Source organism: Hyla sarda, chromosome 2, assembly GCF_029499605.1.
Source record: "Hyla sarda isolate aHylSar1 chromosome 2, aHylSar1.hap1, whole genome shotgun sequence".
Classification (NCBI taxonomy): Eukaryota; Metazoa; Chordata; class Amphibia; order Anura; family Hylidae; genus Hyla; species Hyla sarda.
This window is the reverse complement of record NC_079190.1, coordinates 442,224,750-442,241,594: the sequence shown is the minus strand read 5'-3', so window position 1 is coordinate 442,241,594 and position 16,845 is coordinate 442,224,750. Positions and strand designations below refer to the sequence as shown.

The 16,845-nt window shown below is 41.4% G+C and overlaps 2 protein-coding genes across 6 annotated transcripts in view; one reads left to right on the top strand and one right to left on the bottom strand.

The window, feature by feature from the left end:
* The window catches only part of CMSS1 (cms1 ribosomal small subunit homolog), a 359,690-nt gene that overhangs the window by 202,641 nt on the left and 140,204 nt on the right, over positions 1-16,845 (top strand). Inside the window, exon 1 of one of the 4 annotated variants that reach the window (XM_056559292.1) lies at positions 15,483-15,517. The exons of the other annotated variants lie outside the window; for them this stretch is intronic. Coding sequence (XP_056415267.1) covers positions 15,490-15,517 — 28 coding nt within the window. The 5' untranslated portion in view covers positions 15,483-15,489. Of the gene's footprint in view, positions 1-15,482; positions 15,518-16,845 lie in introns of those variants that run through there. 4 annotated transcript variants of the gene reach the window in all.
* Positions 1-16,845, bottom strand: part of FILIP1L (filamin A interacting protein 1 like) — a 313,162-nt gene that overhangs the window by 193,203 nt on the left and 103,114 nt on the right. The window lies entirely within an intron of this gene.

Sequence of the window (16,845 nt, the reverse complement as noted above, 5' to 3'; positions counted from 1 at the left end):
TGGGAAAAGGCGCCTTCCAATAAGAGAGACCTGGAGCAGTTTGCAAAGGAAGAGTGGTCCAACATTCCGGCTGAGAGGTGTAAGAAGCTTATTGATGGTTATAGGAAGCAACTGATTTCAGTAATTTTTTCCAAAGGGTGTGCAACCAAATATTAAGTTAAGGGTGCCAATAATTTTGGAGTTTGGTGTGACATTATGTCCAATTTCCTTTTTTTCCTCCCTTTTTTGGTTTAGCTTCAATACACACAAAGGGTATAAACATGTGTATAGCAAAACATGTGTTACTGCAATCCTTTTCTGTGAGAAATACTTCTTTTTCTTGAAAAATTTCTGGGGTGCCAACAATTACGGCCATGACTGTATATAACTATAATTATATAGATATGGACACAAGTTCCAGTTTTTTGAAATGCAAAATATATCCTGGTAACAATATCAAAAGCCTTGAATGATAAACAGCTGTGGTGGATCCTGTTTTATAAACTTTACATTTAATATTTGCTTATATTTAACGTCACTGTTTACCGCACGCCTACAACTTTCACCATCTCACTTTTCATATTCACTTTCCTAATGGAAACATTCTGCTATTTCTTTACATAGTGATATTTGCTGTGTAAATAAATGCTGTTTCCGTTATTGCCGCGGCCTTCCATGATTAGGTTTTGCCTACACACCACTTCTGAACGTGACTTTGCTAGGACTCAACAATAATGTTTATTTTGCTCCCTGCAGAGCAAGTGGTGGCCCTTTCAAAACCACCGTGTTGACACTGCACAGAAACATGTATAGATTTTCATTATTTATGACCCAGCTTTGTATGTCACAGACTATGGATGTGAAAAGCTGTGAGCCTATGGAAGTGATTCTGGGCTTCACATTAAAGCACACTGCCCAGTTTGCAAAGAAAACTTTAACATAACATGGTGGGAAAAAAAAATGTTTTAAAATCAACTGGTGCCAGAAAGTTATACAGATTTTTGAATTACTTCTAGGTAAAAATCTTAATTCTTCCAGTACTTATCAGCTGTTGCAGCCCCAGAGGAAGTAGTGTAGTTCTTTCTTGCTCTCTGCTGCCACTTCTGTCTGTGTCAGGAACTGTCCAGAGCAGGATAGGTTTGCTTTGGGGATTTGCTTATGCTCTAGACATTTCCTGACACAGACAGAGGTGGCAGCAGAGAGCATTGGGGTAAGACTGGAAATAACTACACAACATTCTCTGGAGCATACAGCAGATGATAAGTAATTTGCAAATCTGTTTTAACTTGGCACCAATTGATCTAAAAACTATTTGTTTTCCACCGGAGTACCCCTTTAAGAGGTTACAAATCCTGTGACAAACCCCGGTGTTTAAAGCACAATGTTACGTTAAAGGGAACCCGTCTTCACTGTAATGCTGCTTAAATCACGACTCATCAGGTATGGTCCCCGGTGGCTCCTGATTGATTAAAGGGGTGCTCTGGGATAGGCAACTGATCTTGGGGGGAGGGGAGGTCCAACCACTTTGACCTCCCGCAATCACCTACACAGCACCTTTGCTCTCCTTATGCACAGAGAAGGGGTCGAACACACCCCCTTTATGCATCCCAATGGAAAAACCGTAAATACATGAGTGCTGTATTCGTGTACCTTCGGCTCTCCATAAAGATGCATAAAGGGGCCATGTAAGAGTTTGGAAACCACTGCTTTAAGGTATGGCCTCTCATATATTATCTAATATTTCATTACACTTACTGTAGGTGGAAAGTAAATTACTACGGATGTCCCGATACCATTTTTTTTATGACCAAGTAAGAGTACCGATGCTGTTTTTTTAAGTACTTGCCGATACCAATTACCAATACTTTTTTCAATGTCACATGACAATTTTTTATTTTTTTTTATTTTATATTTTCTTTAAAGAAAATAGAGGTTTTTTTTGTTTTTATAAGAGAAAGTATTTTTTTTCTTATATTAAAATATGTATTACACATTTTTTTCACTATTTTTAAGTCCGCATAGGGGACTATTACATGCAATCTGTAGATTGCATACACTGATTATTGTATAGCATAGATCAGTGTTTTCGGTGCTCCTGTACTACTGCCTGCCATGGAGGGCTGCAGTAAAGAAGCGGCAATCGGATGGCGCAGAGCACGGTTAGGGACCTCCGGCTGTCCTTTCAGCTGATAGGGACATCGCGATTTCACCGCAGTGATCCCGATCAGCATCCCTGAGCTAACCGGCAGTTAACGTCAGGAATTTTAGATGCGTCTAAATGGTTAAAGGAAATCTGCCACCAGTGTCACCTTCACTAACCTGTCGGTACCGACAGGTAGTGCAGGTGGCACTGATGACAACAGTACTTACCTTGTCCCATTTCTCTAACAGCGGGACCCAGCAGAGAACAGCAGTGGTGACGTCACTAAGCTTCGCTCATGCTCCGAGCCTGAGGCTGAAGATACCGGAGAAGATTACCGAAGAACGACTGCTTGGAACAGGACAAGGTAAGTACCGTTGTCATCAGTGTCACCTGCACTACCTGTCAGTACCGATAGGTTAGTGCAGGTGACACTGGTGACAGAATTCCTTTAATGCGGGTCCTGGCTATGACGCGCACTCAGCTGCTGAGCGTGCTGCATAGCTCGGGAATGGGCGCAGCGGGCACAGGGGAGTTGATCTGTGCGGAGAGTGCAGGTGGCTTACCGCACCTCTGTGATACCTGCCGGTGGGAGTCCCGCTGGCAGGTATAGGATTAGGTATCGGGGACATTTGCATGAGTGCTAGTCCATTTAAACGGGGGGGGGGGGGGGCGCCCGGGGGGGGGGGGGGGGGGCGCCCAAGGGACCTCTGTTCTCGTGATCATGGAGAGTCCTGTGGATAGGTGATAAGTTGTAATGTTAGGATAACCCTTTTAAGTTCGTGTACTCCAGGCCAAGATTCTGCAATATTTACTCAGGAATCATTGACTCCTAGATGATATGGCCATAATGTTTGTGGATCTGCCAGAAGTATTGTATGATACTATTTATTAATACACAAATACATTTTACAACAGTATCTACGTTATCTTTATTTTACTATTTTCTTTACATAAATTTTTTCTGAATTAAGTCAATGTCAAATATGAAGCTAGGACTGGCTTCTTTAGGTGAACCTATATATTTTTTGTTAAAAACCTTGTATAATAATGGATTAGGATTAAATGTGTTGTCCAGGTTAGGCTATATTCACATATTCAGGTGAAAAAAATAAACATGGTGGGTTTTACTAGCATTTTATGCAATATTTGATTGCAGGCTTCAAGTGATATAATGCACTTATGCCTGAGACATTCATCAAAAAATTATTATTATGATAAAATGTGCAAAAACACACTTATTTTCTCCATAATACAAAAGTTTATAGGAAGAAGAAAAAAAAAACTTTATAGCCAAAAAAATAATTTATGCCATAAAATTTGTTTATGAACTCTTAAGTGTTTTCCTATTCAATACATTTTAATAGGGGAAAAAATGAATGAAAAACACACATTTTGAGTTGTGAAATGTTTTATACACCAAAAATACACAAATAAGTAAAGAAAAAAACTATGTGCCAACATAGCCTTAGAAAAAAACATTTTCATAAGGGTATTCTGAGAGGGGAGTCTACTGATTAGGATCCTAATCTTTTGCCCAGAGTAAGGAGGCTACAACATGTGTCTTACTGTAAAGGACCTGTCTTGTGACAACCATTGATTTAAATAGGCTATGTGTAATGCTTAAATGGGCACTGCCAGAATCAAAAACTTTTTATATGTTGTACATCTTGGCAAAATACAAAAATTTCCTATATACTTTATAAAATAAAAGTTAGCTCCCTTTTATAGAAATCATGGCTTATGAAAAAAATAATAATAACTACAAGGTGTCCCCATACCTCTAGATACCTCTAGAAAATAATCCTGTCCGGCTGCAGCATCATCTTTTTCCCAGCTCAAGTACCGGCAGGGGAAAAGGGCAGGAAGTTAGGGCGGGATTATCACTTCCCTGTGCTCACTCCTGTCCTATCAGACTGCAGCATTAAAATAGAGAGGAGGGGTGACAGAGCAGCCTGTAGTGATTGGATAAAGTGACCCAGCACAGCAGACTTAGGGACACTTCCCTCGGACACTTTCCTTAGTGAGCAGCAGTACAGAGGGATTCTTTAGCCAAATAAAGAAGCTAGACACATAAAAAAAAGACATTCTAAAGAATCTGTATGACGTAGTTAGAAACATATATAGTCATTATTTTTTTTTCTATAATTTGACAGGTACACTTTAATATCTCCCTGTGCAGGTTAGTTTAACACTACCTGGCTACCCCACAGATTAAAGCCAATTGCTGGCTGTCCCATTAGAGGACACTTTGTTGTTAAATGTATCCTTGATAGAAAAGTCAATGAGCTTTAAAGGGACACTCCACTGCCCTGAAGCCTGCAACTAAATGTTCCGAACGCTTGGGCAGTGAGTGAAGTACCCCTTTAATGAAAGGTAGGCATGGTTTAAAGGGGTCATCCAAGACTAGAAACCACTCCCCGTTGGGCATGGTTCTGCAGCTCAGTTCCATTGAAGTGAATGGAGGCAAGTTGTAATACAGCACACAACCTGGGGGCAGATGTGGAGCTGTTTTTGAAAGAAATTTTCCATTCCTGGATAACCCCTTTAACTCTTTAAGGTGTAAATGGCAGTCGTCATACTTAGAGGCTGATGTAAGCACATCCACGCTCTACACCTCATGCACCGATTACCACAGCTGCCATGTTACCGTAAATGAACACATTCAAACGATTACGTTATTGAAGGTTTATTTTTAGGAAAGATTTTGGACAAGTTTGCACATTCTTATATGAGATGTCAATGACTGTTTCATATTATCATACAATATTTATTGATTCCAACTGGATTATGTCACCAAAACCTGGGTCGTATTATCTGGAAGAATTTCCGATGTTAAGAGTTGATCTTTGACATCACAGAGTTATCCCCTCAGCCCAACAAGCAGGAAATTAGCCACACTACTCAGATTTATTAATAGCACATGTGGTGTATGTTATATCCTAAGCGGCACGCCGCCGCAGCTCTTCTTCCATCCATCTCTGTGACAGTCCTTATCTGCCTGGAGGAGAAGCTATTAATGTCATTGAAGAACAATTAGGCATTTCGTATGTAGGAAGCAGCAGGTTTGCAAAAAGAAAAACGTTTAAATCGCAAATCTTCTTGTTTTTTTAAATTGTATAACTTGGCATCTCTAGTATTTGGTTTTCAGACATTGTAGAAGCTATAATACTACCTTATGGTAGGGTCACATATAGCACATCCGCAGCGGGTTTCCCACATCTGAAATTCTGCAAGCGGATTACAGTTCCACTTCAGCTCCGAGAAACCCAGTGCGGATTTGATACGTGTGACCGTACCCTAATGGTAAGTTAACACGTGCCTAGTTTGCTACAGATGTTCTGCTGATGATTTCCTTACCCATTGACTTCAATGGTTAGGAAAATCAGCAGCACAAATGTGCAGCCATGTACACACATGCGAACATACCAGGGAGGCATTTCTGACCAGAAATATTTAACAACTCGATGGGTTAAGGTCCCCATAAACTTAAAGGGGTACTCTGCCCCTATACATGTTATCCCCTATACAAAGGATAGGGGATAAGATGTCTTATCACGGGGGTCCCACTGCTAGGGACCCCCGTGATCTCCCTGCTGCACCCCGTGTTGATTAAGGGCGTGTAGCGCCAGAGGCTCATGATGTCACGTCCACGCCCTGCCCGTGATGTCACGGGGGGGGGGGGGGGGCGTGGCGGCAGTCACGCCACCTCCCATAGACTTGCATTGAGGGGGTGTGGTCATGACATCACGAGAGGGGCAAGGCCGTGACGTCACGAGCCTTCGCCCTGCATCACCAGTCATCCAGCACGGAGCGAAGTTCGCTCCGTGCACTGGATGTCTGGGGTGCCGCAGCCAAGATTGCAGGGGTCCTCAGAAGCGGGACCCCTGCGATCAGACATCTTATCCCCTATACTTTTGGATAGGGGATAAGGTGTCTAGGGGCAGAGTACCCCTTTAAATCAAAAGTCAGCCAAACCTGCTGACTTTGGTGGGATCAGTCAACTGTCTAAAATATATAGGCACCTCCAGACTCTCTTACATATGTTGTGGAAGAGAAGGATCAAGTGTGAATGATTTAATCTTCCCAAACCTTTTGTTCTTAAAAAGAAAAAACTGAGAGAACACATGGATATTCAACCTTTCCGAATGATTGTGTATAGTAAGATGAGGTGAGATAAATGTTGGCCCAACAAATGTTCAGCCAACAGCTGTTGATGGTGCATGGTCATCTTTATGTTGGATCTTATTTGAGGTGCAACAGTCCCTTAATTCAATGGGTTCCCATCCTTGGGATTCAAAAAATCGGACATGATTGGTTTTCTGTCACTGAATACAAACTGTAGTAAATATTGGGGCCCCCCATTCTTATTTTCTCTGTTGATATTTGATAAGGTACAGTTTCTTACCTTCTCACCAGTAAAAGTGGCTGCCTTATCAGACTCCATCTGTTTTGATTGAAACCGTGCACACAGAAGGAATAAAAAGCCGTCACGGTATTTTCAAATTAAAGTGTTTTTGGCTCAATGTGAGTAAGCCATAACCATGGCCGCTTTACCACTGGTTGCATAAAGACTACAGGAATGAAATCCCCATGGCATAATTAATTTCAGTGCAGTCTGCGGGAATACAGAAACCAGTGGTTAACTTGATGACATCATTACATGCCATGTCCTGGAATTGATGTAAGAACAGGTGGCAGCTCTATTGGAGTAAGGGGTGTAGGATATAACATGATACCCTGAAAATTACACTATTTCACATTAACAACTTTGCGCGTTGCATTACGTCATCACCACTCGGGACTCATTAATGAGGAAAAAATATTGCACTTGTTTACAGTATTATAAAATTTGTACATTGACTGGGACGACCACTGGGAACGGATTTACTTAGTTGTGTGCCATAGAAGCAGCTCAGACCGGCCTCATAAATGGTGCAAATCGTAGTACTTCTCCTTGGAGTGGGAATGGGCCAGATGTTCACATAACCATTCTTTCCTACAGGGGATGGAGCAATGAGCAACAAGCCGTCTTGTCTTTAGGTTGGGAATCAAGGTTGCGTAAACTTACACTAAATTGGAAGCCCAGGACTAGACGGTCTAGTGCTTGTTGCTTTATCCCTTGCAGGAGATATAGGTGGTATGATTATCTGACCTGGGGTTAGAGAACAAGGTATCATGAGCTACCCCTAAATTTGGGCCCCAATTAATTTTTTTATAACCATTACTATCCACAAGACTGTAGATGACCTGTACCGTCACTTGTTCTTTATCAAATTACAGTTAAAGGGAGGTGTCCAAGGAAAATAATGTATCACCTACCTACAGGATACATATTAAATGTATGATCATGATGTCCGTAAGGAGAAGTTTAAATGGAATAATGGACTCGTATGTCACTCCATTCATTTCTAGGGTGCCAACGGAAGCAGCCAAATGCTGGACTCTGTCAGACTCATCGACTTGTTGGGGCCCTGAGCAATCATACATTTATCACTTATTCTGCTATTACAGTAATGTTCTCTAAAAAAGAGGGCATGGTAAACATATATGTCAGGAGCATTTCCTGGCATATGTGCTGAATGTAGCACCCAAACTTGTATTAAACACTGTATTTTTGTCCGCAGACATGGTACCTAAGTAACTAATCATGCGTCTTGTCCACATAAAGGTACAAACACTACCCCCATTGTCTTTGAGATCCATAATTGAATATTAATCATTTAAGTCAGTGGGCTCAAGTTTGAGTGCCACGTTCAGCACATATGCCAGGAAATACACCTGACATATTGGTTTACTATGCCACTTTGGGCATATATATGTTTGTTTTTTTCGCTGGTATACTGCCAAATACCTTTTCCATCTACTACAAGTTTTTATGAAGAGCATTACTGTAACAGCAGCGATAAACATATGATCGCTCAGGGGCCCACCAAGTCCATGAGTCTTACCAAGTCCAGCATTTGGCGCCTTTTGTTGGCAACCTAGAATTGAATGGCGTGACAGCGTTAATACGGGACCACCACTCCATGCAAACTCCTCTTCACGGTCATCATGCACTGAGGATAAATAAGGGGCTCAAGACGCCTATTTTTGTGACTGCTGGAGGTCCCAGCTGGGGGGCGCCAGTATCTCTCTGTTTGCACCAATTTAATTATGGAAATGGCAAAAGAGAAAACTGCTTGCCCTTTTCTATGGGAGAGTATGTGTAAAAGGGTACTCTACTGAAAAACATTTTTCTTTAAATCAACTGGTGCCAGAAAGTTAAACAGATTTGTAAATTACTTCTATTTAAAAAATGTAATCCTTCCAGTACTTAGCTGCTGTATGTTCTTTTCTTTTTAAATGTATTTTCTGTCTGACCACAGTGATCTCTGCTGACACCTCTGTCCATTTAAGGAACTGTCCAGATTAGGAGCAAATCCCCATAGCAAACCTATCCAGCTCTGGACAGTTCCTGACATGGACAGAGGTGTCAGCAGAGAGCACTGTGGTCATACAGAAAAGATATTCAAATAGAAAAAAAAGAACTTCCTGTGGATCATACAGCAGCTGATAAGTACTGGAAGGAGTAAGATTTTTTAATAGAAGTAATTTACAAATCTGTTTACATTTTTTGCTCCAGTTGAGTTAAAGAAAAATGTCTTCCAGTGGAGTACCCCTTTAAGTCAGTGGTCTCAAACGGTGGCCTTTCTAGATGTTGCAAAACTTCAACTCCCAGCATGCCCGGACAGCCAACGGCTGTCCGGGCATGCTGGGAGTTGAAGTTTTGCAACATCTTGGAGGGCCACAGTTTGAGACCACTGCTTTAAAGGGGTATTACGGGCAAAAACATCTTATCCCCCACGAAAGAATAGGGGATAAGATGTCTGATCGCGGGGGGCCCGCCACTGGGACCCCCCGCGATCTCCCTGCAGCATCCCACATTCCATGCGTAGCTGCGTCTGCAGTTTCGGAAACCGCCAAGCTTCCAAGACGGGGACGTGACGTCACGCCACGCCCGCTCCATTCATGTCTATGGGAGTGGGCGTTGCGGCCGTTACGCCCCCTCCCATAGAAATGAATGAAGGGGACGTGGCGTAACGTCACGTCCCCGTCTCGGAAGCCCGGCGGTTTCCGAGACTGCAGACGCAGCTACGCATATAATGCGGGCTGCTGCCGGGAGATCGCGGGAGGTGGCCCCCCACGTTCAGACATCTTATCCCCTATCCTTTCGATAGGGGATAAGATGTTTTTGACCGGAATACCCCTTTAAGTGAAGATAAATAACTTTGAACTTTTTTTTTTTTTTTACTAATTGGTGACAGTGATTTAAGTCTTTTGCAACCTATTCGCATCTGACTGAGAATAGTTTATCTTTCCCGACTAAGCGGAATAAGACTTTGCTTCATGCGTTGGAAACATAAAGGCATAGGAACGTATTAAGCCAGTGAAAGGTTTTGCACACTTGAGTAAAAATGAATGCGTGTGACAATGGGATGTGGTTTGGTAGCGGCCTATAAATCAGACATTCCTGCCGGGTTACATCAGAGGAGCAGAGCCGTGATTAATACAAGCTGGTTGGAGAAGGATGACGTACAGGCTCAAGCAAAGTTTACCTGAGAATTATCTCCTGTACGGTTTAATGTCTTTATGAGTCATGTGCTGAGATTTTGCTTTCCTCTGTTCTTTAACATGGGCCTATCACGCTTACCTCATCCATGACATTCCTTCTCCTTAACTCTCTCTCAGCTAGGCACAGACGTTTTCCCTAAGCGATGTGATTGTAAGATGTCATTTACTATTACGCTCTCTTTGTAGTCTTCCAGACCAGATTTGGGTTGTCACTTATTTAGTATGTAGACACCTAGTAAAGGAATACTTCAATTTTTCACTCATAGGCAATGGCAATAAAGCCGAGTGATTTACTGGATTTCGTGCTTGTGTATATATAGTTCTTGTAGATTATATTTTCTACAATTTAACACTGGAAAATATTTCACTTTTTATGCTCTACTTTTTGCTTTTCTTTTGTTTGTTTTTTTCACTCTTTTAGCTACTTTAGCAGAGCACCACCTATTAGGGTATGTTCACACTGAGGAATTGGAGAGGAATTTCCACGAGTAAGGCTGGGTTCACACTACGTTTTCTCCCATACGGGAGCGCATACGGCAGGGGGGGAGCTAAAACCTCGCGCTTCCGTATGCCTTCGTATGCGCTCCCGTGTGTCATTCATTTCAATGAGCCGGCCGGAGTGAAACGTTCGGTCCGGTCGGCTCATTTTTGCGCCGTGTGCGCTTTTACGACCGGACCTCAAACCGTGGTTGACCACAGTTTTAGGTCCGGTTGTAAAAGCGCATACGGCGCAAAAATGAGCCGACCGAACGTTTCACTCCGGCCGGCTCATTGAAATGAATTACATACGGGAGCGCATACGAAGGCATACGGGAGCGCAAGGTTTTAGCTCCCCCCTGCCGTATGCGCTCCCGTATGGGAGAAAACGTAGTGTGAATCCAGCCTAATTCTGCTCGCTTTTTCCTCTCCAATTCATTCAGCAGTGAAAATCCCCATAGAGCTGTGCAGAATTTCTGCCCCTCAGTTCACACTGAGGAATTTCCTCAAGCAGAATTCTGATGAAGAAGTCTTTTCCACTTGAAGAAAGAACATGTTCTTTCTTTCAGGTGGAATCAGCGTCTTACTCCCATAGAGATCAATGTTCATTTTTTTTTTCAGTCAGAATAATTTCCATGTGGAATTGGCGTGGAAATGGCGTGGAATTCGTGCAGAATTGGCGCGGAATTTCCGCATGAAAAAAAAGAGGATAATATATATATATTATACTCCTTCTCCGCTTGAAATTTTCATTTCCGCATGTGGAATTCCGCTTGAATTCCACGCAAAATCTCTGTGAGTTCTTGTGGAAAAGTAACAATATTTTGAGGCAGAAAATTTCTGCTTGATTTCCGCCCCAATTCCTCAGTGTGAACATACCCATACCCTCATTCTCCCCTGTACCTTATACACATACTCCCCCATAGAAAAGAGCAAGCAGTTTTCTCTCTTGCCATTTCCAAAATTAAATTGGTGCACCCAGAGAGATACTGGGACCCCCCGGCTGGGACCTCCAGCAGTCACTAGAATGGGCGTCTTGAGCCCCTTATTTATCCTCAGTGCATGATGACCGTGAAGAGGAGTTTGTATGGAGTGGTGGTCCCGCATTAACTTTGTCACGCCATTCAATTCTAGGGGGCCAACAGAAGGCGCCAAATGCCGGACTTAGTAAGACTCATGGACTTGGTGGGCCCCTGAGCGATCATATGTTTATCGCTGTTGTTACAGTAATGCTCTTCAAAAAAAAGTATAGTAGATAGAAAAGGTATTTAATATATATATATATATATATATATATATATATATATGTATGTATAGAAGAAAGGAAAAGAACATAGTTAAAACATTCGTAGGTGCACACCATCAACTGGGTCTTGGTTAGAGATTCCCATACTAACATATCCATAGGAACAGACGGCAGCACACATATATATTTATGTATACCCAAAGGGGCAAATTGAACAAATATATCAGGAGTGTTTCCTGGCATATGTGCTGAACGTAGCACCCAAACTTGTATCAAAGGAGTACTCCAGGATATAAAAACGTATCCCCTAAGTTAGGGGATAAGTTTCAGATTGCAGTGGAGTCTGAACACTTGAAAGTCCCCCCCCCCCCCTCCCGCAATCTCCCATATGGGCCCTGGCTCTCTGTCTAAATAGCCTGTGTCGACCACCGCACAAAGCGCCGGCTGACTTGCCCCCTCAGTGCAGCTCTATAGCAGAGCCGGAGATTGCTGAATGCAGCGCTTTGGCTCTCCCATAGAAATGTGTTGTCAGACGCCGCTTGTGCGGTGGTCGAACATGCCCCCTTCCTGCGGACTGCCGGGGCCCCATATGGGAGATCTGACACTTATCCCCTATCTTAGCATAGGGGATACGTTTTTATATACCAAAATACTCCTTTAAACACTGTATTTTAGTCTGTAGACACTGTACCTAAGTAACTAAACACTCATCTTGTCTATATAGATTTACAAACACTACCATCATACATCATTGTATAGACTTAATATCAGTGTGTTCTTTTGCTTAACTTTAATATATACGGTAGCTACCATAGTATTTGTGAATATTAAACATAATATAAAGAAATGCAATTCTAAATGTTGTGGGATAACTTGATGTTTTTACTTGAAGAAACGTATGTTGTTTTTTTAGCCCGATTCTCACCGCATTATAGGATTAATGCTCAGATTGAGAGGTTTCGTTCACCATGAACAATAAATTCCCATGCATTTTACTATCCAATTAAGGGATAATAAACCTGGCTTGTAAATAGGGTAAATTTGACTTTTAATGAATATCCCCCACTGAGTTTATAGAGTAAACCAGAGACATGCAAAATATCTGCAGGCAGTTCTGTAGATGGAAGTTCTCAGCCCATCTTCCATTTCATTGTGAGAAAGTCTTCAACAAGCTTATATATATATATATATATATATATATATATATATATATTTTTTTTTTTTTTTACATTTGTACATATGTTTATTTAAATATTTTATTACTATTATTATTTTGAAACTAGTGGCATGGTTATTGAGCATTCTCCCTTCTCAGACTCATTGTGGTTCAATTTTGTTCTGTGCTGAAATATTCAATATTGGGAATAACCGCTTTAAGTCTGTGGTCTTCTTTGCACTGACTTAATTTTTAATTGTTGAATAGTGTGCAAAATGAAGCAACTTTCTAAATAGTCTTTATTAGAAATTTCCTACCATTTAGCTGCTAATCAGACACTGATGATAAAAAAAAAAAAAAAAAAAAAACACCATTGAATTTGTAGAAGCAAAATTAAGCAAAATGTTTAATACCTATGTTTTCTTTTTTTCTATTAGGTAGGGTCACCCACAGCACACACTCAGCATATTTCATGCTGTGCAAAATCCACTGTGCAGCTGGAAATACGCTGCATGTTCTCTATCAGCACACACACAAGGCACACACACAAGGCCTACCTGGCAGCATAGAAAGGTGTAGGCGGTATACTATTCTGTATGTATAACACAACGCCTGACTTGTGTGTTTGTGTAGTTGTGTGTATGTAGCATTCATTAAGTTCATCACTCTGGTATTTGGTGTTCAGCTACATAACAGATCAGCCCGGCTGTAATCTAGATAAACTAATCACTATCACATTTTGTATAGTAAACCAGAGTCTAAATATACCACAGTGTGACTGCAGAAAATATGTCAAAATAATGATGTTTTATGGCTGCAGAGTGCTAGGAATGAGCAGTGACATGTGGCTATCATATGACTGCCAGGCCGTGTATTAGACCCTCAGGACGTGATCTGCTGAAAAGAAACCTTGTATGCCCTAAAACCACAGTATTACTCAGGCATACAAGATTGGGGAGGCTAATGAATGAGACGTTTACTGAACCGTATTATCATTTCCTTTATGCCAATGAGAAGTGTTGCCAATGAGAAGTGTTGTAGCAAAAAACCCTTTGATGATGGCGCTGCCATCATCAAAGGGTTTTTTGCTACAACACTTCTACTTGGCTCTATCCAAGATCGGCCAGTCCAGGGTTTAGTAGCTGTTTCCACTATTGAAACCCCGTTTGGTGGGTTGTTATGCGAGTTTTACACTCGCTCCAGGTGAGCACCTACTAGCTATGGGCAACTTTTCCCCCGTTATCCTATGGTAATACACTAGGCACCTCCCCGACGGCCTCTACTTTTCTTATCCCAACAGATTTATATCAATGAGGTTTGATTGAAAGTTACTGATTAAAAACATTAGAAGTGCATCTCTTCACCCGCATATCTGTATGGAGGGAAGAACCTTTAGAATTAAGTCTTACCTATGTCTTCAAGTAAATCTGATATTTGTGATATAAGCGACAGGCACAGTCAGATGGGTGACAGCACGATGATATCAAACACGCCTTAGTGTTGAGAGGCTTGCCACAACTTTTAAAATGATGATTTTCTTCCTGGGTTTAAGTGTCAAGGAGGCAGGGCCAAGTTACTTACATGCCACAGCATCGCTTGCCTCCTAGGACCCCTTACCTGTCCTGGCTGATTGACATACAGGGAGCCAAGCACTGTCTCCAAATATTGTGCGATACTTCTGCACTTAATCAGCTCCGCCTTCTTGACACTTGGGCCCAGGGAGAAAAATATCATTTGCGGCAACCCCATCAAGACTCAATATCGCTTTCTTGTCACCTGTCTGACAGTGTCTGCAACTCATGTCATCAATATGATAGATTTTAATATACTTAGCTACATTATTGCATCACATTAACCACCATTTGCATGATGCATTTTTATACAAAAATGGGTGTACAGTTCCTAATTCATAATAAAAAGAGGTTTCCATCGTCTAGTGATTCATTGTTTATCCATTCATGTTGTTTTGTCCAGATATGTAGCTGGTACTGCAGCTCAGCTATATTCACTACAACCGATGTGCCTAAGTATTGCGGAACAGTTGCGATCCTAGGAATGGACCTCTACTGATCCCATATATATTAAGGAAGGGGTCTCAAACTGATGGCCCGCCAGATGTTGCAAAAACTTTAACTCTCAGCATGCCTGGATAGCCGTTGGTGTCTGGACATGCTGGGAGTTAAAGTTTTGCAACACTGGAGGGCTACCTGTTTGAGACCCCTGCCTTAAGGATAAGTCACTTTTTTTTTTATTGCAAGAGGTCTAGCTAAGGAAAACTTATGCAACCAGATAAAATTCACACTGCACAGCGTAAATGCTCGTTTTGCAGACAGCGCCCCTGCAGGGAAAATAAAACATTGCAGGAAACTTGTTGAGTGTGACAATCTCACACAGCTTTTATTGGACGGCTGCTATCTTCATTATCTTCAGGGACTGAGAGTTTGGAAAAAAACAAACTCTCAAAACAAGATTAAACCGATGACTGGTGAGCAGTTTTTGGTATTGGGCTCATTTTGGAACACGGATAACATGGATATACCAAATCAATTTTATATTTTTGGTAACTTTCTTCATTTTCTTCCAAAACTTGCCTTTGTTTGAGCCTTCTAAGCTGTTTATATGAACCAAAATGAAGTTGTATGAGAGCAAATGTACATTTATATCTGATGCAAGTGCTGCTGGAAACTACTTTATTTGACTTTGAGGCCGATCCAGAGATAGTTGTGTGGATCCATATTATCTTTTATAACTGTCCTCATTGTTCCCAAGACGGGGGGGGGGGACTTATTATTATCAGATGCTCAGGGGTATTATGTGATATTTGCTTAATATTCTGAACGAACTCCTAACATTTTCTTCTTTTCTTTTAGGTAAGAAATGGGGACTTGTATAGTGCTGCATTCTGGTAATGTACAATATGCTTAACTTCCTTTTATTAAACTACATTAAATGGTCACTGTAGTTTCATACAACGTCCATCCATCTGATGGCCTATGTAATGTTTAACATATTTGTTTATCACTTCATTTGCTAAAAATGATGCCTTACCCTGCCCTAAAAAAAACCTCTTAATTTCTTTACCACTAGTTGACTCGCTTCCTTGCAAAGTACTGTGAATGCCTGTTGTTAGGGGAGTTCTGTCTCTAGCAGCAGAGACTACGATGGGAAATGGGGAGTGAGGCTTAGATTGTTTTATGCTCAAGATAGAACCTGTACTGTGTACATACATCCTGTGCCTGCCTCCTTTAGGGGGTCCATACTGTGCCTGAAAAATAAATCAAAGCTACCTCATCTCTGACCATCTATAAAGCTCTGGGCAACAGCTTGTTGTAAAAACATTACTATTACTTCTATTTACACAGTGCTGCCTCCTGAATGTAGCCCTCTCATCACTTCCCTTTAGTCATCCTTATTATCAAAAGTTCTCTGCTTAGACCAGAACTGATCATAAGACGTAACTCTTTGCTGTGGTCCTCTCTGCTACTGTTCAGTCATTATCAGCAGCAGTAGTGGTTCACTGTTTAGACCAGGGCTGCTTTTGTAAAGTAACCCCCTTGCTTGCTTTAATCCTGGTGCTGTTTGTTTCCTTCCTGCTCACAAAGCACCTTGTAAATGCAGTATATCAGTAATCCTCTTCCCCACCCTTACATGCCATCAATAGTACTGTACTGTAAGTCACCCCCAACACAGTAGCAGGCTGGTCAGTCTAAGCAGAGTACTCCAGCACTTACTCTGTCATTGCACAAAAATTCTGGCATTTGGTGTTTTTACATTCATGCCAATTACCATGTTTCATTAAACTTATATTGGAATAATTTGGACATTTTTGCACGTGCTGAATTTTTTTTGTTTTTCTTTGCTTGAAGAATTGGGAAAGTGGGTAATTAGAATTTTTATTAGGGGAGATTTAAATTTTTTTTTTTTATGTTAGGCAATAATTCAATTGCTTATTCAGTTCAGTGCATTGGTATTGAATTGCATTGAATTGATTTATTGGCAATCTGCTAGGCTAAAACAGCAGATCAGTTATGGCAGGCACAGATGTCTTCAAAAGGCCTTGTGCTGCCATGACTGCGGGTCAGCTCACCTAATCATTTTTGACCAGGGTTGTTAAAAGGTTAAATACATTGATTTGTTTTGATACAGAAACACTGCATATTTTCTGCAACTGATCTGCAGCAGATTTGCATAAATTCCTCTGCATGTGAACATACCCCTAAGCTGGTCATACAA